Source organism: Scomber japonicus, chromosome 22 (assembly GCF_027409825.1).
Source record: "Scomber japonicus isolate fScoJap1 chromosome 22, fScoJap1.pri, whole genome shotgun sequence".
Taxonomy (NCBI): Eukaryota; Metazoa; Chordata; class Actinopteri; order Scombriformes; family Scombridae; genus Scomber; species Scomber japonicus.
The window spans coordinates 10955989-10983158 of record NC_070599.1 but is presented as its reverse complement, the minus strand read 5'-3'; the positions used below and the strand labels follow the sequence as shown (position 1 = coordinate 10983158).

Below are 27170 nucleotides of genomic sequence, written 5' to 3'. Positions count from 1 at the left end.
TCCGCAGCAGCGCAACACCAGGAAAATGTACTTTGAGCACTTGCACGCTGCTAAAGTTACATTAAAACAGTTCAACTACAAGGAATAATTATTAGAACTAACTCAACTTAGTCTCAGCTATCCCCACACCCGAAAATAAAAGCACTTACCAGCTGTTTACACTGCAGCGAGAGACAATGTTGACATGAAGGCAACTTGCTGTTTTTACCCGCTTGATATATTCCGTATTTCTGTGTGTGCAAATGGAGACGTGCTACTCCCAGACGGCGCAAGAATAAAGCACTCCTTCAGAAAACTTCGCGGGCCACTTTCTTCGCCACACTTTCACCTGAAGTTGTCGGCGGAGGCAGGCGCCATGTTTGTGTCTGAGCTGATAGTTTTGTTGGCGAGCTTTTCTTCCTAAACGTCTCTTTACAGACTGGACCCGCCCAGAGAAGAGGAGAGGCTACAAACCCTGCCTGCAACTGACAGAAGTGGGCGAGAGCAGTGGCAAGCTAGCGAGTATAAAAGCAGAAGCTTCCGGTACGTCTTTTCAAACTAAAACTGCTCACCGACGCTCAAATACGTTTTCAGAATAAAGCAATTTATATAGCTATTAATAAAACATTAAAGGGTAATTTCAGTGCATCACAGACAATAGACAGCTGCTGGTACCCTGCATGTCTCATTCACCTCAAAGCAGTAAAACACTTTTTTTTAAATGTTAGTTTGGAAAATGTGTTACTTCTCAATTTAGAGCCATCTAAAATTAATGGTGATGTTGGAGACTGGCCTCGTAACTTGCAAAAAATGTGCAAGGCCCTCTCCACAGCCAGTGTTAGGTTTGTCCTTTCTGGGCTACTGTAGAAACATGCAGGTGCAGCCTCAGTGGAACCCGCACCCTGTCTAGATGTAAAGTTTCATAAATAACAAAATAACAAAAACACTTCTTATTTTCAAGTAATTATACACTAATTAAAACTTATATATATATACTTATATGAAAATCATATTCTATTCATGCCAGTCGATGACTCTAAATCTTTTACTTTTATTGACTACATTTTATGTTTATGAATACAAATGTACAGACAGAATATCATTGCATCCATAAAATAGGTCAAAAAGTGCATTGACTCAAGTTGGCCCTTTCAGTTATTCTATTCCAGTGCAATATTACACACCCCGTATGTATTACCACTGCAGGTTATATTTTTATATGTGACAAGTGGATGTATAGTTTTCAGTCTAAAATGTATACCCTATGGTTATTTTGGTCATGGGTGTCTTACATTTTTTGTGACATATGCAACACCCATGTACTGACTAAACATACTGTGAAAATAAATTTCAGTTCTTTCATACATTTTTACAGCTCCTCAGATCTATAGCCTGAATTTTCACATTTTTATTGTGAAAGCTAGATTTTACTTCCTGTCTTTTCTCAGTTTATACAGCTGTCTTGACTCATGCTTTTCTTTAGCTCTATGGTTTTGCTCAGTTTCTGACGCCCCCCATCTTCAACAAGGAAAAGTTACAGACATTAGAAAAGCAACAGGTGAGAGACAGCCTCATTTGTCCATTTCTTGCTGCTCTCTTGGGAAAAATAAGAGTCAGCCTACAAGTCAACTCTGTCTGTTATGTAATTGTTGTTGCAGTTAGAACTCTTACTGCAGAAGGTGGCCTTTTAATTTTGAAAAAACAGTCAAAGCAAATACAAATAAGATTATTATTGTCACTGCAGCCCCTGAGCTGTTCAAATTAATCAAATCTTTACTTACTGTATCACAATTCCTAAAAGTGCATGCTTCCAGTGTTTTTTCTGCCATCAGTTTCCAAATGTTTAATCCAACATTTGAAAAATTCCACTACCATCAATTTGACACACATTTATTCCTCAGACTTGTCACATATCTACAACATTAATTGAATAAAAGTTAAGACATTGAGTGGTTTGTACACAAGCCATACAAAGTGCAGGGTTAATATTAACAAGGCGCTGATATTTTAATAAAAACAGTGGACTCAGTGAATGAGCAGTCCCAAGAATCACAGTACAACGTCATTCTCCTATACAGACACACCATGCTTTCAAGTTATTAAGTTCATTATGTACACAAGCCATATTTTACATTTTTATTAAATCAGTTCATGTCTTATTATAAGTTAAACTTAAAGAAAAATTCAAAAGGAAACAAATCATAATAGTGCAGGCACAGTTTAGGTTTTTTGTAATGCATGCTACTAGCACTTCATGTCATCTATTGGGGAGAATGTGATCAGTTTGGGGAGGCTGTATTCCTGCTTCTTCGGGGATGAGGGGGGCTCTAGTGTGTCTAGATCCAGTGAGAATACCTTGGTGGTGGCTTCCACTGACTTTGAAGGCTCTATTAGAAAGTCTATGTCCAAACTGGGAGCACTGCGATCAGACAAAAGGCACACAGGTGTCCTCTCCACATTTTCCATGAAGGAGCCAACATTGCACCCCTGCTGGATCTGACCCAGTTGATGACGTCTGACATGCTCAGTCTTCAAGGAGGGGATGAGGAGCTCATCGTCATCCTCCTCGCTCTTCAGATCCACAGCTTCGTCGTCAGAGCTCAGATTGAGACTGTCGCAGCTTGGCAGTTCAGGAAGAGTTTCATTATCCAGACTGAACTGGATGACTCTGCTGCCCGTGCCACGTGGGCTGTCTAGGGTCTCCTTGTTGAAAGTGTCCCACAACAGAGTAGACTTGGGCAAGCCCCCCTGCTGGCTGAAAGGGGGGCTGCTGTGTCTCATGACAGTTGGGGTGAGATTGCAGGAGACACTCTGGGGAGCAGCAGCAGGACTCTGCCACACATTATGAATCTCTTGGAGGGGAGTGACCCGTCCTGTAATGCTGTCGTTTAACTTAGCCGAGCGCCGGATTTTTTCAGCTTTGTCTTCCTCCACTGCCTTTCGCCACGAGCTCTTCACATCCAGAACTTTGAGAAATTAACAGAGTAAAGAAAAAGAAAAAATAAATTACAGCTTTAACCACCATGACAGACTTCTGGATTTTCCCCTGATATGTTTAAGTAGAATTTAAGCAAAATTTGAAATCCAACCCCTAACAGTTTGTGACTTACTCAAACTCTCAGGTGTACGAGGCAGCTGCTTCCTAGTAGAGAAAGGATCTCCTTGTAGAGTGTTCAGAAGACCCTCAAGATCCACACTTTTGACCCTACCTTCTGTGGGAGCGGCTGCAGTTACAGCATCTGCAAACTAACACACAAACACACACACAGTCAGTGTCTTAATAATCCTCGCTTCAGTTCGTGTGACTCAGGCAGTTTGACAATCAGTACTATACCTGATCAGCGAGGTTATCGCATTCCATGTCAAATATCTGAGTCTTTGTCCTCACGGAAGTCACCTTCGGGTAAACATGGGCCGTCTTCCTCACACTTGCCTAAAAACAAGTCCAGATTTGTTAAATGTGTTTTACCAGTAGGAGGTGGTCAATAGAGTAAGAGAATACAATTAGTGTGACTTTAAAATAAATTGAAGATGAAATACAAGGCTAGCTTCAGGTGGAGGTACTAATATACTCACTGACTTTAAGAATTGTCACTGTACCTGATCAGTAGGTGTATCACATTCCTTATCCAATATCTGACTCTTGGTCCTTGTGGGAGTCCCTTTCGGCTTAACACGGGCTGTCTTCCTCACGCTGGCCTAAAAACAAGCACAGATTTGTTAAATATGCTTTATTTAACAGGGCTTGACTCAAAATAAGAAATAACTGAAGCTGAAACAGTGTTTGCCTGAGGAGGTACTGGTGGAGTCCTCAGAGGAGGGGATGGAGGTGCATCTAAAAGCCAATCAACAGGGGGATTTGCTTGTGATGATGTTGACGACGATGACTCAGTGGTGAAAACGGGATGTTCAATCCTTTCATTTGCTTTAGGGCAAGGGCTGTATTTACAAAAAAAAAAAAAAAAAGCCTTCATTTGTTAAAAACCAAAGAAACACATTACAGTACATTAAGTGTTTTTCCTCAGAGTGCAGTACAAGCAATACTTAGAGCATCTTATTGTATCCACTAACAGCCAGTGATGGATGAGTGCAGGGGGGGGGTAACTTCAAAGTGAGGCCATTGTTATGTTGTAATTAAACTGATAAATCCCACAGCTGCTTAGCACTTTAGAAAATCAGTGTTATTTCTTGTAATGTAACTTTACCCCCTGCAATCCTAAACATAATAAAAACAATGTCATTATTATACAGTGAAAGTCAAGCAGAGATAGAGAGTGTCTGCTCCGTATCTGTCCGTGGCGATTTCTCTCAATTCGCCTCGGTCATCAGAGAGCATGTATGCTGTAGGGAGGACTAGTGACGGACAGAGCACAGCTCAGGACTGCCCAGGTATCTGCCTCCCATCAGAAGCCAAACACACTTCAACTGTACATTATGAATCATTTGGATTGCATTTCCCTTGATATCTATGCAAAGAAAGACTGTCGTTACCTTTTGAGGTTTGAATGTCTAGAATCGATGCCTTCCTGTGATTTACTCTCTGCAGGCTTCTCTGAAGAAGTGTAAAAATGACAATTGTTAACCAAAAAAAACACCTATACAAGTTAATACATGGACAGTAATGTAATCCAATACTGCTCACCAAGAAGTTTAGCAGGGTACTGAGAGAAGACACTACTGCCATAACTAGTTTCATCTGCTGGTTCAAATGACAGTTGAACCATAGGTGAGAGGAAGCCAAGAGCCTAAACACACACAAAAAAAAAAAAAGTTAAACAGACAGTATTGTGACAAATCAGTAGGTCTTGTCACCCTGTATAATATAACAGGGTGTTTAGATTATTATTTCTTTAAATTTACTCTGAGGACCACTCACAGGATCATCATTCAGAAAAGAGGCTAGGGGTGTGCCGTTGAGTGTATCCATCCACTTCCTGTCCCACTCTGCCTCCAACTCTCTAATGCCATGCCTGACCTCAGGAATTTCTTCCTTGGAAATCTTCTGTCTGGAGCAGGAAAATATGAAACTTAGCGAGTCAATACACTGATATTAAATCTTTCATATTTCAGCTAGCAGGCAAATCAAACCACAAATAGCTGGAGCATAGCTAGAGAAGCATGCAATATAAATGTAATGTAGAAGTACGTACCTGATGAGGTTAAGGTCCTGCAGCATACGGGCCATCTGCTGACATTTGTCCTGCAGGTGCTGAGCACTGAGCTCAGGCTTGGGGGCATCCGAGACTCGACAGCGCTCTTCCCTCAGGAGCTGCAGCGCGTGATTCACCAGCTCGAACACACACAGGAGGTTCAGCTGACCGGCTTCATACACATTCCCTGAACTCAACTGGAAAATGTGCAGACACAAAGAAAGTCTATAATGAGACCAGTCACTGTGATGATTTATGAATTCAAAAGTCATTATTCTCTTCACTCTCACCTGATGTGGGAGCTTTTCAATTCTCTCCAGCAGGCACCGGGGAATTTTCAGGACCTGGTCTGTCCCATCAAGAGTGTTCTGGTCCACGTCTCCTTTCAGAACACTTTCCACTGCATGTTGCTCCTCTTTGATAGAAGACAGCATTCCATCAATGGTCGACCACAATGAGCGGACCTGAAGACAACCAAGAAGCACTTTGAAAACTAAACAGTATCACATTACATCAGTTTGTACACCAATAGTCCAAAACCCAAAAACATTCAGTTTACTATTACAAGAAGACAAAAGTGTAAAATCCTCACTTTTAAAAAAAGAACTAAAACAAGCATTTTTATGACTAAATAGTGATTTGTAGTAAGATGGTATTAAGAAACCTAACCTTTCTGGTCTTCTCTGCTGGAGAAGCTCCCTCCTTGGCAGAATCACTACTGTGACGCCTGAAAAATGCAACAAACTCATTGAACAAAATGGACAAAGAACATTCATTAGAAGTACTGAGGAGGTAAAAAGTCATACATACTTGAGTAGCTCATCATACTTGGCACTGTCTGCTCTGATGTCTCTCATAGACTTCACCAGGGCCCTTTAAAAGAGGAAAAGAGCTTAAACAAAGGGCACATGGTAATGCTAATTACATTGATTGCAAACGCCCCCAGCTGCCACTGATCAGCCTCATTAACAACAGCTCTACCAATTAGTTCACACAGGTGGGGCTAGAAACAAGCAACATCAAGAGCAATGTACTGAATATGACTTGATATCAATAGAAGGAGAAGCAATAGAAATAATGCAAAGATGTGCTAAAAATAAAAGGCCATACAGCAAATACACATAGGAATTATTAAATTAACTGTATATATTTTCAATGGAAAAAGAATGATAAAACTATTTCCTCTTGATCAATTAAATGTTATCTTAAATAGACTACAGTGTTTTATTGGAGCCCTTACGTCTCAGGATTTAAGTATCTGCAGTAAACAACAGATTTAAAATTGACACAGTTCCTACAGTTTAAGTTAGAGGGTAATAATTGTTTTATTTAGAAGGAATATTGATTCATGTTGTCAGATATACACTTCAGAACAGCGACTTCATTTTTTTGATGCCAAGTGAGAAAAGTTGAATTTCATTGCCAAAACCTGAGCTGCTCTGCACTGTAATCATTAGGGTAGAGCGCTCATATTTCCAGCCTGCCTCTATTGATGTGGAATAACATTGAGCTCTTTCCAGCTGCTAAAATAGACCATCAAGGACTCACTGGGCTCGTCTCTGGTACTCCTGGAGAAAACGATCCTGCTCTACTGCAGCTTTCAAAAACCTAGTATTGATCAGGTCCAGTCTTCTGACTCCCATGTCCAAAGAGGAAGCCGGCATTGCTGCAGCTTCAGGAAACCAGCTGTCATCTGGCAAACACAGTATTCAAGATTAGTTGCTGGTCTTTTGCGTTAGGATTGTCGTCAATCCCCACAGACTACTTACATAGAAAAAAAGAACTACATGATTTTCTATGAAGACCTACCCGTGTTGAATTCCTTCATGTCCTGCAGCATGACATGACTGGCCAAATGAAGCATCAAGCTGATAAACTTGTGACCTCCAGGTGAGAGGAACAAGGATGCTACCACCTTGGATCCTGCATTTGCAGATTCATCCTAAAGACACACAGTAAAAATGACAAAGATGACAAAAGTTCAATTTTATAATTCTCACATAGTTAACTGCTAAATCTGTATTTGCCAATTACAAGATTTTAAAAAGAGTTTTGTGTTTTATGTACATGGTTTGTGTACAAGCTGTATGTGTGGAGAATAAGGAGAACGGAGAGTGGGACAAAAGGAAGGCAGGATGGAGTGAGGACCGGAATAAAATGAGGACATAATTCCCCAAATGTGTGGTAGGTGGCACATAACTTTACAAATACTCACGCTTACCATAATTTCTCGCAGCCAAGAGCAGGCAGCTTTTCTAAACTCAGCATCTTCTTTGGGAGTCGAAACCGGCCAGCAATGTCTACCAAAACAGATAATTTAATTGCTTAAAAATGAATACAAGGCATACTTTGACATGAATGGCAATCATCGATAATATATATTGGTACCTGAATGCTTCATGAAATCGTGTTGCGTTGAGTTTCTCCAGAAGAAAATGAGTTACAATGTAGAAGGCATCCTTGTTAGGTTTATCAAACATATTCCTATTGGACATAAAATGACATTTGGTTGTGGTTAAATTAAGGATTAATTCAAGTTAGGCACGGCTGTGGAGTTAATATTATTGCATATAGATATGTTAATAAGTCGATAAACAGACTCACGGTCCCAGGTTGATATGTTTTTTGTTGGTTTTGCCGACGAGCAACGATATAGCAGTTTCTGGTTCAAATCCCAGCCCGAGAAGAGCTAACCAGAGATATCTCCCGTTCTTTTTCTGCAACGATGCCGGGTTCGCCATTGTTCCGAGTTGGTAGGAGCAGTGAATGGACACCCGGAGCTCAAAAAGCCAGCCTGGCTGATTTAAACCAAGCTAGCCAGCTAGCTTCGGTGGCTAGCTACAAACTTTCGACCTTGTTTTGTCGTTGTTTGTTGTTTGTAAGCAAACATTTAACTAACTGATACCGACATAATAAGCACTGCCTGTCACCAGTCACAAGTCTTATAACACCAGGTTCTGTTCTAGTTACGTTTAAGTTCACAATTGTTCAAATAAGTTGTACTTATTTTACAGTCGAAAGCGTGAACCGCAGAAGTCCAACCGCCAAATTTTCCAATAGTCACCCGGATGTTGTTAAGAAGTACTTCCGGTGATTGAACGGTAAATCTCGGCCCTCAATCTATGCCCTCAATGCACTTATAAAAAGTAAAAAAATAAAATAAAAAATTATTAAACCTTTATGATAATATTGGTGAGTTTTTATATATATATTACTGAGATATGTTGAACTTATGCTTTTATAATTCATAGTTTTAAGGAAAGACCTCGTGACAGACAGAGCCAACCTTGTGTAGGAAAGGTGACTCTTTTTATTAGATGTTAATCAAGTACATGCAAATTGATGTATTGGTCAGCTTGTCCATTATCCCACAAAGATAGTAAATAGATAATAAACCCCTAGAAGACCAGTGTTACCAAGAAAAATACTGTATTGTGTATTTACAGGTCACACATAGATGAATTCAGCCACTGCTATTGAGCAGGACAAGTTTAGAAGTCACAACATTCACAGGCCCCATACCTGAGTGACCCCCCCTCCCCCCAGTTAGACTTTTACATTTCACATGTGGTCACTGCAATTAATTTACTCCCCTGAAATACTCTTCCTCTGCTGAGGAAGTATAACATGGCAGTAGGATATGATATAAAACATGTTAAAGGCTAGACACAGATTTCACTTCAGACAGTGTAAAGTTTCATGCACATTTCCAATCCATTTTTACATGCATTTATCCAAGAAATTTGTCAAGGGGCTTTTGCAAAGGGGTGGAATAAAATTAAAAAAACACAGGCTATGCATATTCAGAGATTTCATTTGTCCTTTTTTATTGTGGAACATACAATTAATTTTTTTGTCTCCACCACAACTGATTAAGCAGAACAGTGTAATAGTAAGAAAGAAATTACTCCTTTTTTCTAATCGTTCACATCATTGTAGTTCTTTTAAAACCAGCTGGCAACACTCGCCCACCTTTGATGGATCAGATACTGATGTGTATTTGGAAATCTGAGAATTGACCCCCAGGGACCGAGCCAGGTCCTGGGCTGTCTGGTCTGAGGCCACAGTGGTTCCCAAGGCCACCAGCAGCCTAAACACAGCTTCCTTGTCTTGTACTGTCTCCAGAGCTCTACTGGCCACAGACAGGCACTGGGCCTTGCCCTCGAGATCAGACTGGTGGTGCAAGCAGCCAGCGTAGTTAAGCACCAGGGTGGCCAGGGCAATGTGGATGTTCTTATTGCAGACAGTAGCCAGGTCAGCAGCACGTGATAGAACCGTTTCACGCTGGGCCATGAGGAGGGCTCGGCCGTGCCTGCCAGTAAAGCAGTTACACAGAGTCCGCAGCGCCAGCATTTGATTGGCAGGGCGCCCCTCAGGCCTTATGAAGCTCAGCAGGTGATTACACAGCTGGACTCCTTCTGCCTCTCCACAGAGGGTCTCGTTAACCTGCGGGTGGCGCACTGCCAGCCTCATAATGTCCAGGACTGGAAACACAATGTCTAGAATCCAGGAGGAAGGAAAGCAAAGTTTTGTAAATGACCAGTAATGTGCTGATTAACCTTAATACATTTTTATCTTTCTGTTTATTATAATTGCTAAGGAGAAATTAACAACAATGAAACAAATGACAAAAAATATTTCATGAACCGAGTTTAAATTCTGTTGTACCTTCAGGCCAGTGAGAGGCCTTCCACAGCAGGTTGATCTCCTGGATGGTTGGGGGAGGCTCGGAGGAGTTGGGCCCACACACACACATCAGCAGCCTCTGAAGGCTTTCCAAAATGTCATCAGAGAGCTTGTGCTCCTGAGGGGCACCTCCATTCAGCTCCTTCAGCTTGGCTAGTGAGAAATGAACAAATCAAGAGACCGATATTGAGGACATTTTGAGGAAAGATTTTGATAAAGTGACTTTTTAACAATATACAGTTTTTATTTTGACAACAAAATGTATGCAGTTGAAGTATTAAAGGCTTTCGAAACCAATTATTACTGTACCACTACTATAGTGTTTGCAAAATATTTCTACATGAAGGTATGCAACATAATTTTACATTGTATTGTATGAGTTATAGCAATACTAATAGTGTTATAACTCCAGAGAATAATAGAAATGTTATATCAAGACTCATTAAATCATGTCACACTACCAAATGTTTTTTTTTTTTTCATTTTGGGAACTACCTACATGTCTGACTGAGGTAAACCTACACAGGCACTATACATATATTTTATCTAGTGAAATTGTGTTTTGTTCCACAGATGAATAGATGAGTCTTGGTCCACTCAATATTGTTATAACCAATAACCTGACCAGCATGTTTTTTTTTTAGATTGTAGTCGTACTGTAGTGTAACTGTACTCACTCAGGATCTGCGAGGCATTGGCTTGATCAAAGGTCACACCATCACTCTTGGGAAAGTAAATGTTAGTTGCGGTCTGTCTGAGGGCTGCAGAGGAGTAGGCACCTCCACCTGCCGAGTAGGGAGGAATATGATCAGTTCAACAATTGAAGAGTTTATAAAAAAAAAACTAGCTTGCACCCTTTACATACAGGAGAAATGTACAGAACATGGGTCTTCCACTGAACAGTCAAGCCTGGATGTCAATATCTCAGTTACTTAAGTGTGTTGGTTTTGCTTTGTCTTTGGTTTACATAAGAGTCTTCGAAAATTCAGCGGTTCCTCTACGTAGCTCACCTGTGAAGGGATCCGCCACACCTCCAGGAGCACTTGGGTTTGGACCTGACCCTGGGATGTACCGACCAGAGCCTGTGGAGAGAGGAAAAAGAAAAGAAAAGCTGTGAAAATGCAATTATGGATGGTGCTCAGAATAAAAATAATCTTTAGGCCAATTAAAACATACCTGTGAAGGGATCGGCTCCAGAACCTGACCCATCATCAGAGGCCCCAGGGATGTACCGAGCTCCTCCTGACAGACGAAGAGACAAAAGTACAGAGTAAAATAATGTGTCAAGAAAATAGTGCAGGTGCTATACACAATTATATAAATAACTAGCTCAAGTATGAATGTTTTGGCCTCACCAGTGAATGGGTCAGCAACAGCAGGCTGGGCTGGTCCCACCACATGTCCTTTGGTGTTCTCTATAATAAAATTGGCAACCTGGTCGAGGAACATGGGGCTGAGGTCATTCTTCTGCAAAAAGTTGTGTGCCGTCAGCCAGGGGTCCTCTGAAACGTTGTAAGGCAGTTTCATGGATGGCCCTCCTTCGTTCACGTCGATGGTGAACACATAGTCGTACTCCTGAGGGGGGGGATCAGGAGTTACAAATGACTGCTCTCACACACATCACATTGTTCAGTTCGTTGTAGCTGAGTTTGCTGCCTTACCTTTCCTTCGTACACTACACTCTTAGAAGTCTGTTGGTTTGAGCCTCCAACCACATCTCCGATTTTCATCCAGCGGCCGTCGTTGACACTCCACTGGTATGCCTCCACCTTCTGTCCATCTTTGATCAGCCGCGTTTGTCCGTCACGATTCCCTGAAGGAAATAAGCAAACAAAATTATCTTGAGCCAGAATAATATGGTATTTTCTCCTTATCAGAAAATAATAAGAACATATACATGTATAATAAGATGAATACAACTATTTAATACCAGGCTCATTAAGGTGTTCCCTTCCAGGAAGGTCTTCCATTTTAATGTCTCCAAGGTCGCCTGTCTTGGGGTCGATGGTGGCTTTGGAGAGCTCATCCTCAAAGGCCTGTAAATCCTCTGCATTGGCCATGCGGTCCTCCACTTCCGTAAACACACGGATAATCCCATCACTGTAGCCAGAAGAGGAGCATCAAAGTTAGCCACAAAACTACTCATTTTCTGTTCATCCTGTTTTGTGCATGCAACATTATAAAGATGTAAGTGTGGTGAAAGAATAATGTAGGAAATGAAAGCAGTGAACAAGGCGTTTAAATATTTATGTTGTGAGAAATGGAGAAAGAGAATGATGATGAAATGATTATGGATGGACTGCACATTAGCATGCAGGGTTCTGTTACCTGGCTCCTACAGCTATGTCACCATTAGGCAGAATACAGCAACACCAGACAGACTGGGCGGGGAAGCGGATGGTCTGAGAGCACTCTCCCTGCCTCCATATCCTCAAAGTCCTGTCCTCTCCTGTGCTTACAAAATCTGATGGAAAAAACAGAAGAGTGAAGGGAAAGTGGTCGGCCAAATGCAATCTGCAGCAGGAACACAGATGGATGCTGGTTCAAGAAATAAATAACCGTCATTTTAGAAGCATTTTGAAGCATCTTTGTGACACATTTGACAAACAGCGTTACATTTTCTGAATATATGTTTTCATGAACACACCTTGGCAATTGGGGAAGACGGCTATGTTGTAAATATAGTTGGTGTGGCTGTAATAGACCTGTACACATTCGCCTGTCACCATCCACCTTCTGATACTAGTGTCATTGCTGCAAGAGAAGAACTCAGTACTGCTGATCACTGCTAGTGCCCTTACGCAGTCCTCATGGCCTTAAAAGCAAGAGAGAAAAAGAAAAGGTTGTCTTCACCCACACAGATGTATTGATTTTTTTTAGGGTGATTATCCAAATAAATTTCCACTTATTTCAGAGATTTTTTTCCTCAACCAACTGCAAACACTCACCTGTAAATGTTTTCTCACATCTGCCAGCTTTCCAAAGCTTTATGGTCTTATCTGCTGATCCAGACAGCATAAGGCCTTGTTCAGGTAAGATGGCCACTGCCCACACTGCTGCAGTGTGGCCCTGAAATTATTAACAAGCACAAATTCTGTTCAGTCACACTGTCCAAATGTGGGTTTTGTTTGTAATGGCTGCCTACCTACTTGAAACAATGTTATAAATATTAAAGTTAAATGAGAAAAATCAATATACTACTATCAATGTCTCTTGTGGAAACCTAAAAGATGAGATCAGAGCTTCAGCATACCTGCAATGTCATCATACACTTCTCGTTGAGCCAGACTTTCGCTGTAGTGTCCCAAGAACCGCTCAAAAGAGTCCCAAACTTCCCAGAAGACAGAGCACAGACTGTGGACAAAAAACAATTTTAATACCAGGCCAGTAAAAACTGTTAAGATATATGACATTAATGTGACACACGACAGTACTTCAGATAAGATACCTGTTGGTGTGTACATCCTAAAGAACACTACTCACCTGTATTTTTGTGTCCTTTGAGAGTGAACAGGGGTTGTGGCTGGTCCATTGAGAAAATACAAATATTATTATCATGTCCGCCTGTGGCAATAAGTCCTCGAGGATATGTTTCACTTGGCGCGATTACGCATACACAGGATACAAAGTTCGAGTGGCCAGACATGCAGTGCATCTCTGTGAAGCCTTTGTCAGGGCTGTCAAGAGAGGAAAAAGAAAACAATAGACAACGTAAGTGAAGCTGCTTAGTAGGGAGAAGTACCTGCCAATTATATGGCTGATAATAATTAAAAAGGGGAGTCAGTACATTAACAGACAGTTGATCTTAATACACCTTAAATCTGGTGAACTGTAGAAAGCAGTGGAACATCGGCGCTGTTTGTTTAGAGTTACAGTTGAATGAATGACAAAGCTAATTTGACTAGCAACTCGCTCGCTAGCCAGCTAACAGTACTAATGTGCCTTTTATAACTGATAAATAAGCTCAGAGGGGGAGGTAATGTGCTTGTAACTTTCTTTTAGTCTGTGCGACTTCTCTTAAAACATAGCCACTTAAAAACTGAACCTAATCTTGGCCAAGCGTCGCTATGAGTTATTCAGTAGCAGGCTAACGCTAGCTACCTTGAGTTTGGTACCCAGATCCTTCCGGTTCGGTCTCTGGACACCGACACGAAAGCTCCATCCGGAAAAACAGCAGCTGCGAGTCCCCTTACGTCCATTTCGTGGCCCGGAATGGAGCACCTGAGTTTGTATGAGTTAGACGATGCCATTTCGCCTCTAAAACACGATGTGACTTGTACAGTAGTGTTCTGCTAAGCGGCGCTGCTGTCAACAAACACCGCTAACGCTAGCGGAAGTTGAATGGCGTCATTTGTGCCGAGTGTCGTACCAAAAGTACAACGTACAAGTATTAAAAAAAAATCAATATTTGTAGCTTTGCAAACTTTTTTATTTTGTTAGTTAAGGTTCCATATACACAAAAAAATTAATTGGAATATGATATAATATGAGTGTCTACAATATATAAATAATAAGAAACGTTTATTTGTCATCAAAATCTATTCAGAGTGTTTTAATTGAAGATGTCTGTCACCTATACCTTTTTATTATTTATACATTTGTATATTTATGAACTGGAATGACTGGTTGTTTGTATATTATTTGTTTATTCTATTGTATATTATTTGTTCAACAAAGAATAAAGAATTTAAAAAACTGAAAGACATAAAATTGTGCATAATATTTATGTCACATCAATAGGCCTACTATCACCTACATTTTTGTGAATATCGATGAAAAATTAATTTTTTATAATAATACAAAATTAACATTAAATAATAAAGAGGAGATTTATTTTATGAATGTTAGCATAGGATTTGTAAGATACTATGAATAGTGAAAGTCCAACAAACTGTCAGTTTATTAATCTGACTGGTAGAATTTCACATTCATAAATCCAAGTTCTCCAGGTCTCAATCATCGATTAAACTTTTCATTAAAAAGTATTTGGAGTGTATCCTATTTATAAAAAATAGGAAATCTGCACATCAATCAATCAATCAATCAAAAAAGTACAAAGTGCCTCACAGAGATGAAGTAGATATTATGACAGAACACGTGTAGACCATAAAAACAACAAAAAAGAAAAAAAACAAACATTTGAGACCAATGTATACGAGAAAATAAAAATTATTCATAGAGTCATAAGCATGCTCCAGTTTTTTAACAAATCTGATTTTCTCATCTGCCTTTATGTATTTATTATTATTACTTTGTTGACTGTATTAACAAACTGCAAGTGAACTTGTGTTCTTTATGTTATCTTTATTTCATTATTAGTATATCTTCATTGTATTATGATTATGACCATATCTGTCAACAAACATCTTCCCTGGCACAAAATCGTATTAGTTGCAGGTTCAACGGTCTATTATTTATCAATTTCTTGATATTAAAAACTTAGAAAACCACTGGTTTAATTTAACAAACTAAATGATGGTGACATGAAAGTTCATATTATTATCAGTAATAATATCTACTCATAAAGACCTATTTATTTTTTTAAAAGCAAGAGAACAAAACTGCTTGCTTTCACCTGTATTAATCATATTTGACCAGAGGGCGGCAGCAGACTGCTTTACCCGTGGTGCACTGCGTCCACCGCTCACCTGCCACACCATAGACATAATAAAGTGTTTAATAATGACAAACACTTTACACTTATGTTAAGTGTTAATAATAAAGTGAACTCTTTATTATGTCTATGTGCCACACAACAGCTACATCAAATTACCCTTAACTACCCTTAACAAGTCAACTGGAAATGGGAATATTGTTGTTATTATTTCAATTGTAGTAAAAAAAGAAAAAAGGCTTATATATGAGCCTCATGTGAAAACATGGCAGTTGTTTTCCTGCACCATAAACTGGAATAAAAGGGAAATAAAAGCAGTGGTATGCAAATAGCAACTTTTGGGCCAAATCTGGCCTTGCAAAAGAAATATTGGGCCCCCTGTTGAAAGTTTTGACTTGAATAGTTTACATAAAAACTTTTGGACCATTTTTCAAAATAAACAAAATAAACACAAGACTCGTGTAAATCACAATTATTGTTATATAACCTCCCCACATCTATCCTCCCTACACCACACAATTGTGGTTGCTATTTGTGGATGTACTATTTGCTATTCGAACAGTGCATGTTGCTGAAATGAAAACTACCAGAAATTAAAATGTAATGTGTGAATTATATCACTGTTTTTATTTCACAACTTTAGCCAATACAACCATAACAGATTTGTTCTTAACAAACATAAATGTGTGTGTTGATGCTATTAATTCCCACTCAGATACTATCCTTAACAATGTTATAGATATATTTTATTCTTAAATTAAAGAAATTGATGTTGAATTGAAAATTGAATGTACAAGGTAATAAAAAAGAAACAAAACGAAACAAAAAAAAATCGAAAGCAAACACCTACATTTTTTACCACAGACAAATGACTAATTATTAATTAATGCATACAGCTAATTTTGCCTTGTGTTGTACTCAATAATGAACAAACGTATCTCAGTTTTAAATTCATCGCATAGTTAAAATCTTAAAACTCAGTCATGGATGAAAACATATACATATATATACTTTTTTTTGTATACATGTACATATACATAACCGGAAATTGAGGTTTGATTTGCGATTAGCAAAACACTGTCATGACCCGTCTTAACCTGCCTCTGATTGGCTTGTCCTGATATTCTTACCCTACCTCTAACCAATCAAAAGTCTCATACCAAATTTTAACCAATCCGAACAACGAAAGTAACAAATACTAGCCAATCAAAGGAAAATTAGGGCGGGTCGTGACTTCGCCATCCTGGGGAAAAAATATGAGTGTCCTGTCCGGCCCACAGAGGCTTGGATAAGGAAGTAACTACACTGATACGTGCGCTGAATAGGACAGCAACAAAAAAGTATGTATATTTTCAGTTTAGTTTATGAAACCATGACTGATACTGATTTATATTAGTTGTATTTAAACGCGAGTGAGTGTGAGCTAACACAGTCAGGCTACAGTGCCGAGCCCATCCCGGCTGCCAGTGTGTTATCAGGAGTAGGAAGGATGGGGCAGGCGAGGGTTTCTAATAACAAGGTTTACAGTGCATGCGGGCAGGGCTATGAAGGCTATTTGTGTTGTCTTCGATCTTATTGTTAGAGATATAATGCTAATGTTAATAATCGTTTGAAAGGCAATTAAGGCTGAAATTGCTCACAAACACCTGCTCCAGTACAGTAGGCCTGTGTTGAGGTTTCATCGCATGACAAATTCAGTGTCAGATCATGCTCATTTGCCTTAGATCAGTTTTTAATCAATATGCATCTTTTCTGTCATGTATCAGTTACTAAGGGGAAAATGTCATTGTCTTGTAGTTGATCATTCATTCTAAAACAACAACAACAACAACAAAATAACAAGAAATTAATGGTTACTTGGATGATGATGATGGTGTCATAGTGTGTCACAAACAGGTATGACAACCACTACTGCTAAACATGTATGTCAAGTTTATTACTGATCCTCTCAGACATGTTTTGAGATTAATATAAAATACCTCATTAGTCTGGTATGTCTTTTCCGCCAAAGAAGTGCAATTATCTCATTAAAATCTGTAAATTGGCACTTCCTCCTTTACCCCCATTCTTCTATGAATATGCAGTTGTATTCAGTTTCTAAAGATTCATTGCTGGATGTAAGATATCTCCTACTCTACTGTAAAGTCGATACTCAGTGTATGCGTACTGGAGGCTTCAAGTTTCCACATCACATTTGTGTAAAATGAATTTCAGACCAGGATTAGCTTCAAAACTAGTTGATATGTCACAAATCATGTTTGTAGGCCCACCTCTTAAAATTGGATTTTCAATTAGCACAGAGAAATTTTCCACTTTCAGCAGATGATTGTGACAACAGCCTTTTAGTGCACATATATGAGAAGTGAAGAAGAAAAACATTTTGGAGTGGAGGTGAACTTCAAGCATGTGTGAGAGCAGGGGATCAAGCAAATGCCAGCAGCTCCTGTCTGGTGGATATGGATCAATTTGACCAATCTGTTTGTGTTTGGTTTCACACATTTGTAGGTGTCCCTGGAGTCCTTGCAGCCATGAAGCTTCGACTGCACTTTGTGGTGGACCCCATGGGTTGGCTGTGCATCAGCTTGGTATTTGGGATCTGGCTCTACAACACCTTCTTTATTCCAAAACTGGTTCTGCTTCCACATTACAATGAAGGACACATCCCTTGGGCCATAGTTGTATGTGAGTATCCTTTGTTTCCAATGTAGGAATTTCTCTGTTGACACATCAGAGATCAAAAGTGAGATTTCTCAACTGTTGGATAGGGATCATTAAGATAAGTCAGTGGTATTTCTGACTAGTAAAATCAAACATTGTGTCTCTTCAGGTTATTACATAGCATCAGCACTCTGCATAGCAGCCCTGTTCAGAGCTTCCACAGCAGATCCTGGTCGTCTTCCTGTGGACCCTCACATACCTCACTCCGGTATGGAAACAGAAAAGCCTGCCTGACTAGTTTCATGTCTAGTCCATCTAATGTTTGTAGTAAAAGTTCCACTAATTACATTACTGGAGCACATTTATTACAGTGAGGAATATCACTGTGATCATGGGAAACTGATCTAATACTTATCACTCTGTCAATAGAGCAAAATTTGAATGTGATATTACTGTGTAAACATTGTCAGCTCTAACCAGCACTACCAGTACTAATCTGTTTACATCTACTGATTATTATCTTTATGTTGCAGAACGAGAGCACTGGGAGTTGTGCAACAAGTGCAACTTAATGAGACCTAAAAGGTCCCATCACTGCAGTCGTTGTGGCCATTGTGTCCGCAGGATGGACCACCACTGTCCTTGGTAAGTATGCACAGATTCACGTCAGACACTTATATCTTACCTGTTGGAAATAAAAATAAACAGAAGGATAACAAAATGCAAAGGATTTACAGAATTTTGCACACATTTTCATCAAAATTGGCAAAATAAAACATTGTTCTTTTTACACAAAAGGCTCTCTCTATGCATCTTCATATCCAACACTGATATAAATAAAAACTATACGATTAGCTAGATCCTGTTTATTTTCCTCCAGGATCAATAACTGTGTGGGAGAAGACAACCACTGGCTCTTCCTGCAGCTGTGCTTCTACGCTCAGGTCCTCAGTTTGTTCACCCTGGTGCTGGACTTCTGCCAGTACTATTACTTCCAGCCATTGACAGGACTAGACCAGGTAAACCCTGCAGGAAAATGTTGTTGAATTTTTTAGAATTTACACACTGCATTCCAGACATGTATGTGTATGCAGCTGTTTCCTGAAAACAGGAACTCATCAACTGTATAGTAAATCAGGATAGACACTAAATGCTTTGTGATATGTTGTTACAGTTAACTACAACACCTGTACACTATAAAAGTTAATAATTCACAATAAAGCAGTCATCTCATTGAGCTTTGAGGGTTTTAAGATTAGAGCATGATGCACTAATGGTTTGTTGCTTCTTTTTCCCGCTGCCAGGAGAAGTTCACTACACGCCATGAACTGGCTCTACTGCGTGTGTCAGCACTCATGGGTTTGGTCATGTTTGGTGGCATGACTAGCTTGTTTTATACTCAGATGACGGGAATCCTCTCTGTGAGTATTGATTAATGGTTTCAAATGACTTTCACTGACGCAATTATAGTTGTACGATTGTGTGGACTCTTATTAGATTGCAGTAAATAGTTCCAAGCTCATGTAACAATTAAGATTTCCTTCTGTAGAAATATAGTCTACTCTACCTCATTTGTCATATTGAAAGTACTGCCTGTAGGAGGGGAGTCTTCTGTAGCAAACAAGCTTCAGACAGACCAACATGACATAGTACACAAAAATAAAACCATCAATGCCAGTAATGCATTGATCAATAGAATAGAAACAAGAGAGAGAGTCTGAGGTCAGACTGTTTGAGTATGCTAGTGTTTGTACTTGGGAGACATCAAGAATTGCCTTCTTAACATCTTTGGTGACATAAAGAAAATAGCCTTGAACAAAATATTTTACTCACAAATGACTTTTATTACAAATCAAAGTAATCCACAAGCTTTCATCACAATCTTTGGTAGAGTAGCAATGTAGGACAAGTCTATACTTACTTAGCCCCCATGATGAGGGGAGCTGATATTCAGAAAATAGTTGTGTAAAGATGGAGCTGTCGACAGGAGCAGAAGATTACTTGAGAAAAGAGAAATAGATAATTGCTGCTCACACAATGTTTTCTGACTCCCCTGCTGGAGTGTATTTTGTGAAATAACCCCACTAATTCTACACTGTCCTTTACCTTTTCCCACTAACAGGATACTACCACCATTGAGAAAATGGCTCAGTTCTCAAATGAAATGTGAGTCTGCTTAACTTTTAAGTCTGTTCTAATGCCAGAAATAGACCGTAATTGGACATGAACAGTTCAGCATTTTGGGAAATACACTTATTAGCATTCTATTGTTGTGTTAGATGAGAAGACTGATACCACTCTATCTGTCCAATTGTAGAGTCAGAAAACATAATTAGGGTGATAAATCTAAAATCTGATCTCAAAGGGGACAGTGACTGTCTGAGACAGGAAGTTAATCACCTGGGACAAAAAATCAATGGCAAACTTGATAATCTAGTGATGGAAATGCAGAGTTTGTCCGACAGAGTTGGAGAAGCGGAGACCTGTGTGGAACAGGTGGGTGGGCGGTGGAGGCAACCATCAACTAGCCTGGCCCTGTCCAACCAGCACCTCTAATACAAACTAATTAACATGTAATATCTTGTTTGTTTAATCCATACCAAAAATGTAAAAATAACAATTTATGGTTTTCAAGGGAGTTTTAATTTGAAAGTGGTATTGATCTTCTCAGCTAATGGTAGGGAAGAAATCAATAAACCTGTGTCCCAAAAAGTTGGACTATTCCTTTAAAATGCTCTCATCTTACATGTTTGAATGAATGAGTAATTGACTTTTTTCTTTCTAGCTATGGCGCAAAGAGATCCTGGCAGTGGGCGCTAGCTGAAGTTTGTGGCACTCGCTGGAAAGTCCTGTGGTTGATCCCGCTCCGAAGCAGGCAGGCGCTCCAAGCCAGCCACCACTTTCGCACACACGTGTAGGCTGGTAGCACTACATTATCCCTTACCTGCACAGGTGGTAGGTGCTGCCATGTTCAGCCAGATGAGACACTGTATACACACTTAAAGAATCCATCTGCTCGCCTTCACCGTCCTCTTTTGTGCTATGGGAGCTGGGCAGCAGTCCTTGTTTATCAGTGGACACGCGATGGTTGTAGGTGTTTTTTTTTTAATTGTTTTTTTTATTTATTTAATTTTTTTGCCTTTCTCTACAAGACCCAGACTTGCAGTTAACTGGGTCAAGAAACGCCTAGATGATTGATGGGAAGATATTGCTTTTTTACTCACTGTGACTGCTCCCAGCATTTGGAAACCACTTTGATGGCTATGTGCATCAGAAGGATGGAAGTTTTCACCTGAAAGCAGCTGGCAAAAGGGACCCTCTCAGGTTACTTTAATAAAGAGCCTTTGCTACTGACCTTTAATTAACTACAGACAAAACTAGGCTAATTCCAGTGTGTCTATTAGAAAGGCATTTTTTTGTATAAAGTTTGTGCCTTGTTTCTTTTAACAATGTCCTTCTAATTTGTCAAGCATGAGCAGTGCTTTTGCTTTATGTTTCCTGGTTGGTGATCTTTTAGTGAAATAAGACAGTTTGGAAATTTCCTAGAAAATGCAAAGGGATTAGGCATCAACTACTTTCCTTTAATGGGTAATCACATAATGATTCATGAATGTTTTCTTGCATTACTCTGTGAGAGTTTTTATCTTATATGATGTTTTATCAAGCATGGCCACAGAACAAAGTTGGTAATTTAAATACTAACGTGTCTCAGAGGACCAGCCAGGTATGAAGTAATAGCAAGCAGACAGTTAACACTGCACCGTGCCATGATTTAAAAAAAAAAATAGTAGTTAAAAAAATGAGAAAGAAACTTAAACAATCAACCGTAGGCTGTAAATGTAATTAAATTTGCTGTATAATCAAGTTGTTTCTCTGACTATAACGAACATTGCACAGCAAATTAACGTCATAACCTCATGCATTAACATGTCCGTCTTTGGAGATATAGTTAAAATCTTTATTGAAGACATTCAGCTAGCAAATACTGTACTCAGAGTTTAATTCATAGTTCATAGTTTGACATTTGGGGGGAAAACGCTTATTAGCTTTTTTGCTTAATATACTGTAGTGTAAATCAATACCGCTCTGACCTTAAAATAAAAGGCTACAGCCAGCAGCTGTAAGCTTAGCATAAAAACTGGAAATAGCTTGCCTGGCTCTATGCATAGCTATCCACCTAACAACACCTTTAAAGCTAACTAATTAATACATCTTGTTTGTTTAATTTGTACAAAACAGAAATGCAAAAATGTCAAGTTATGGTCAAAGTATAGGCAGGGTACACTAAGCTAGAGGTCACTGCTCAAGAAATGGTTACAGAAAATAACCCCCCATGAAGCTGCATTATTTTTTTTTACACATTGATTGTTGCACTAGCTAATTAGCTAAGATGCTAGTTAGTGAGCTTCAGAGATGCTAGCTAGATATTCATCCCGTTTCCAGTCTTTATTGTAAGCTAAGCTAAATGCTATGCTAAAGCTAACGAGAGTAGTAATGATTTCCTTATCCAACTCTCAAGAAAGCAAATAAGTAGATCTCCCAAAATGTTAAGCCTTTCATTTAAATAAGTCTGTCTAGCTTAAGGTTATCTAACTCTGCTGGATCAACCAGAGCACTTACAATGCATTAGTGCAAATAACTTGAACAATTGTCTTTAATTTACTATCATGGAAATATCATTTGTGATTTGTACTTATCATTTTAGTGCTGTAGCTGTCTTAGTCAGTCTTTAAATGTGTCTGAACAAGTGGCTGAATATGATTGGTAATACAGAAACTACCAGGTTAGTTTTCTTGTGGTGACATACAGCTAGTTCACACTGGACACAACACAGAATATTTATTTATGGTGATTTTGTTGTAACTTTATGGTACTATTTAGAGATTTTATTGACTTCTTTAACAGGACCTTTTTAAGATGAAGGTGATTCAGTGAATATCATTACTAGCATAGAATGGTTGTCAACGTCTGTATTACTTGGCAATCTCTTAACTAAACGTGTATGTGTAAACAACGCTTGCCATGTGGGGGAAATATAACAGTGTCCAAGTAGTTTGAAGTGCCTGTTCAGGTCTTATTTTCGCTGCCAATTCTCATCTTCTTCATCAGATTAGTCTCCATATAAGCCAAAGACATGGGGAAATGTTGCAATAGTCAGCGAGCACTTAACAAATGCATGTTTCACCAAAATATTTGGAGGTAGCAGTTTAATATTATGCACTGATTTTCACCTTAGCACACAGTCTGTTTTACTGCATCAATGGTACTCTTGAAAGAACATCTTCACTTGAAGCTAGTTGTTTTATTTGGTGTGAATCCTTTTGTTTTATTCATATTTTATATCAGAGAAGTTGTGTTTATGTTTGTCGATAACTTTGCTAAGTGTTTTTTATAACTCTGATTCAGGTTCTTGGATGTTTATGGAAATTCTTTTTTATTTGTTTATTTGTTTTTTAGTTGGTGGGTTATGTGAATGTATGTGATAGTCAAAAAAAAGAAGGGACGTTACTGATAAATCATGGTAACAATTTCGTATTTTAGTTTTTGAAAGCAATAAGCATTGTTTATCAGTAAAAGCCATCTTGTTATAGCAGTAGTGGGGATGTATTTTGAAGTATATGAACTGAGTGGATGGATTTCAATCAGTACTCCGTAACAAGTGATTCCTGGGCTCGAACATTTTACCAATACTTCCTCAGCCGAGACTGACACTACTGTTAGCTGCTGCTGTGTGTGTTTTCAATCAAAAACATGTCAGCCTTAACACCTCATGTCGTTAATAACAAAGTTAGGTTTTGAGTGTGTTTCAGAGAGGCTGTGCTCGCTCACTTCTTCTTATAGATATTACCTGGCGTCCCACAGGGCTTCCGGTTTGGACCTCCGTTGTTTTGTTTACTTTGTCGATTTCATTTCTTTTGGGATGTGTTTTCAAGCTTTATATTGTTGAATTCTTTATTTACATGGAAACCTCAAACACTGGAACAGTTTTGTGAATGAAGTTAATACACGGTGAATGTGTACTCCATTTCTTTATGTCAAGCATATGGTAAATTGTCTATTAATCATATTAGAATGCTGTAATAATTGTGATTATTGAAATGATCATACAGGTATTCATATTCTAATAAATTAGATTGTGAGCTGATTCTTTTCAACTTTTTCAGTATGTTGTTTGGTATGGAAATGTTTTGCTGCCACCAGAAAAAGATCATGTGAAACTTCACATCATCACGAAATGGTCCGCTGCTGGTGAGTGGAGAGGGGCACACATCATACCCTCTATCTGATGTGATTATTTTCCTTCAGCTGTAAGAGGTGAGTCTCTATCCGTGATTAAAAAACAAGCTACAGCTATTTCATTCTTCCATTAGGGCTATGGAGAGAGATCTGTCTTTGCGCACCCTAAAAGGAATCAGAAGACCACAACCTGTGAGCTGCTTAACATGTGTTAGTGCTTGTGGACTTCTGGTGGCTCCTTTTAATCAGATCAATGAATGACCATACCTTAAGATGGTACAGAAGGACAAATGAGTCTTCCTTTTCAGTGTAAGCATATTTATTACAATATAAATTTTATTGAGAATATAGTAAACACAGATTGCATATTTGTTCTTTAGCCAGGACTCTATATTCTACATACACTATGTGGCCTAATTATAAGATTAATCAATCTTCACTTTACATAGTTAGTCTCATTTTCCACAAAATTATTTTTTTAAATGAAAGACTACATAGCAACATCAAAATCAGGTTTCCTTGAAGCTTCATTTGTTTGTTTCTCTCAGTATAATTACTATTTGTCCAAATAAGCAGCAGTCCAATTGTCTTGAACTGAATGGCTATTGTCTTGAAAATTTGTTAAATCTCAGTGAAGCGTATGTAATGTGTGCATGGCCGTGAACATAATCTATGCATTTTGTCTAAAATTGTCATATGTTTTTAACATGCTTTGAACACATTCACAAATGACCTGCATTGCCCTCACAACACCAAGCCATTTTGGGTTGAGACCAACCAAAACCCAGCATTGTCCACAATCCCTGACTAATGTAGGGTCAATATAGGATGGTGGTCAAAAGGTTTTTTATTTTGTATTGTTGCGATTTTCTTACACCGGCAAACAAATCTAAAAAAAAAATTAAAATATGAATCATAATTAATAATAGGTTACTTTTCTTTCCTGTAACTACAATTACTTTGACATCTTAATCTTTCAATTAATCTTTTTGATATCAGTCGCTAATAATTCTAAAACATCTAGCCATTTCAGAACCATCACTTTAATTGAGCCTCTTCTTGGGGTTAAATTTAATTGGTCAGTTTAGGCTTCGGATGATAAGGTTGAGTCTCGTAGATAATAGAGGCAGCCTGGGTTAAATGTGCTCCTAATCTCCTGTAATGGTTGCTCAACTGGACTAATTAAATAAGTGACCACCTGCTAGTTTTACAGTCTATGACATCTGGCTGAACAAAAGAAATAATTAGCCACATGCTTGATAAACATAAACTATGCTTGGAGCAGTTATCTCTCAGATACAAGGCTGTCTACCGTTCAAGGATTGGAGTTACTGGCTTGGCGTGTTCTCTGGCCATTTTGCCAAGACTAGACAAGGATTAAGTCTCGGAACATAGCAACATTTATTATCTGATCATTAATTATTAGTTGCATGATCATTTTCAGATTTCATGTCCATATGGGACATATCCTATATGGCATGATGATTAGGATCCTCCCCAACATGAGTAAGGCCTTGCTTAGATGTTTCGAGTTAATGCTTCAGTAAAAGCCCACATGTTTTTGACTGGCAACCATTTCTAGTTTTCTGTATCCTTTAAAATAAACACTAATAAATCATTCAGCTATTTGAATTTTTAAAATGAGTTCACATACACTTACATTTTTACTCAATAAGTTTTTATTTTTTATTTCACTAAAAAAGAAGGCTTAATTACATTTGTTAGACCTCAGTGAGTTATGTGTGTGGGTTGCCAGTGGCAGGTGTTTGCTATACACTCATCCATTTTCTTTCTTTTTTTTTTTAGCTCCACAGCTGAACTTTCTGAACACAGAGGTATTGATTTGCCTATTGATTTTCAAATAAGCTCTCATTGTAGAAAGTAGAAATCCAATTAAAAGTTGAACTTGACACATTTAATCCAATCAAGACGATGATATGTATCGATTTTACCCTCAAAATCAATAAGGTGCACACGGCTCTCGTGTGTGAGCTCGGCCCTCGACGTTTTCTTTTCTCCAAAAGCATGAAGCACATATTGGGTATCAGCTGAGTAATGTGTCTGGAATGTTTTGTTAAAAAAAAATTATTGAAGTGATCAAATGCAAACAAATAAATATGAATTTTAATATCTGATGAAGGAGGCAAGCTATGGAAATGACCCAACATTGGTCATACACCAAATCATTTCATATTTTACAAGTTATATAAAAAGATATTACTTTTGACATTCACAGACAAAATATTTTTTTTATGATTGGGATCAATAAAGCCCCAGATATGTGTAACTCCTTGTCAGACCTCTTATAAACAAGTATATAAAACTCAAATAACTGAAATTCAGCTAGAGTAGTGTGGGATACAGAACAGATTTAATAGTTTCTTGCATACTGGATTTTCAGTCATTAGTTCCAAATCATGTTTATATCATACATTTATAAAAAGCTATGTAGTATCACAGTAATAAAACAATTTCATGTAGTTTTGATCGCCAAAGCCATTATAAATAGGCCACTTATGCATAATAAACATAAAACATTTGCTTTTCAAATGCCGCAAATAAAATTATACACTTACTACAAATGCTTTAGAAGTCATTTGTCTTTTGAATGTATAAGCTACAGTGCTCCTTATTTATGTAGTGAGTACATATGTCATCCCTCTGAGTAATATTTGTTTGCCGTTTCTCTGCCAAGAGCTGACATTTGCCTCCCGTGATGATTGCTCAGTGTCTTATTGTTCTTTGTTTTTAGAAACCAGATAATTGGCCCTGCTCATAATTAGGCTCCTAATTAGTGCTTTATTAAAGGCAGGTGTCTTGAAAAGGTCAACTCTGAACAGGTAATG

The 27170-nt window shown here is 38.6% G+C and overlaps 4 protein-coding genes and 1 non-coding gene across 7 annotated transcripts in view; 1 reads left to right on the top strand and 4 right to left on the bottom strand.

Annotated features, from left to right (window-relative positions):
- Positions 1-390, bottom strand: part of dennd4c (DENN/MADD domain containing 4C) — a 35385-nt gene extending 34995 nt beyond the window's left edge. For all 3 annotated transcript variants that reach the window (XM_053342904.1, XM_053342906.1, XM_053342905.1), the window contains exon 1: positions 150-390. The gene's annotated coding sequence lies outside the window, so the exon portion shown is untranslated. The remainder of the gene's footprint in view (positions 1-149) is intronic.
- A 1544-nt stretch (positions 391-1934) lies between these two features.
- haus6 (HAUS augmin-like complex, subunit 6) lies at positions 1935-7985 on the bottom strand. Its single transcript, XM_053343076.1, has 17 exons — positions 7734-7985; positions 7518-7613; positions 7351-7429; positions 6939-7071; positions 6678-6822; positions 5940-6002; positions 5799-5856; positions 5420-5593; positions 5130-5326; positions 4856-4985; positions 4622-4724; positions 4471-4531; positions 3768-3918; positions 3580-3678; positions 3314-3412; positions 3090-3225; positions 1935-2945 (listed from the first exon to the last, which is right to left on the bottom strand). Exons 1-17 carry the CDS (start codon positions 7868-7870, stop codon positions 2224-2226), a joined length of 2583 nt encoding a protein of 860 aa, XP_053199051.1. The 5' UTR covers positions 7871-7985; the 3' UTR covers positions 1935-2223.
- On the bottom strand, positions 4252-4382 carry LOC128384877 (small Cajal body-specific RNA 8). The gene has a single exon (XR_008324606.1). It is a non-coding gene; the product is annotated as a small Cajal body-specific RNA 8 (non-coding RNA).
- A 419-nt stretch (positions 7986-8404) lies between the features above and the next one.
- plaa (phospholipase A2-activating protein) lies at positions 8405-14132 on the bottom strand. The gene is made up of 14 exons (XM_053342986.1): positions 13917-14132; positions 13299-13492; positions 13069-13169; positions 12764-12884; positions 12463-12630; positions 12144-12279; positions 11746-11915; positions 11477-11628; positions 11171-11390; positions 10992-11057; positions 10826-10897; positions 10493-10600; positions 9798-9968; positions 8405-9628 (listed from the first exon to the last, which is right to left on the bottom strand). The coding sequence occupies exons 1-14, from the start codon at positions 14063-14065 to the stop codon at positions 9060-9062; spliced, it is 2397 nt and encodes a 798-aa protein (XP_053198961.1). The 5' UTR covers positions 14066-14132; the 3' UTR covers positions 8405-9059.
- A 3825-nt stretch (positions 14133-17957) lies between these two features.
- Positions 17958-21067, top strand: zdhhc21 (zinc finger DHHC-type palmitoyltransferase 21). The gene is made up of 7 exons (XM_053343501.1): positions 17958-18111; positions 18257-18355; positions 18621-18732; positions 18968-19106; positions 19398-19508; positions 20210-20253; positions 20873-21067. The coding sequence occupies exons 1-7, from the start codon at positions 17958-17960 to the stop codon at positions 21003-21005; spliced, it is 792 nt and encodes a 263-aa protein (XP_053199476.1). The 3' UTR covers positions 21006-21067.
- Positions 21068-27170: the final 6103 nt, after the last annotated feature.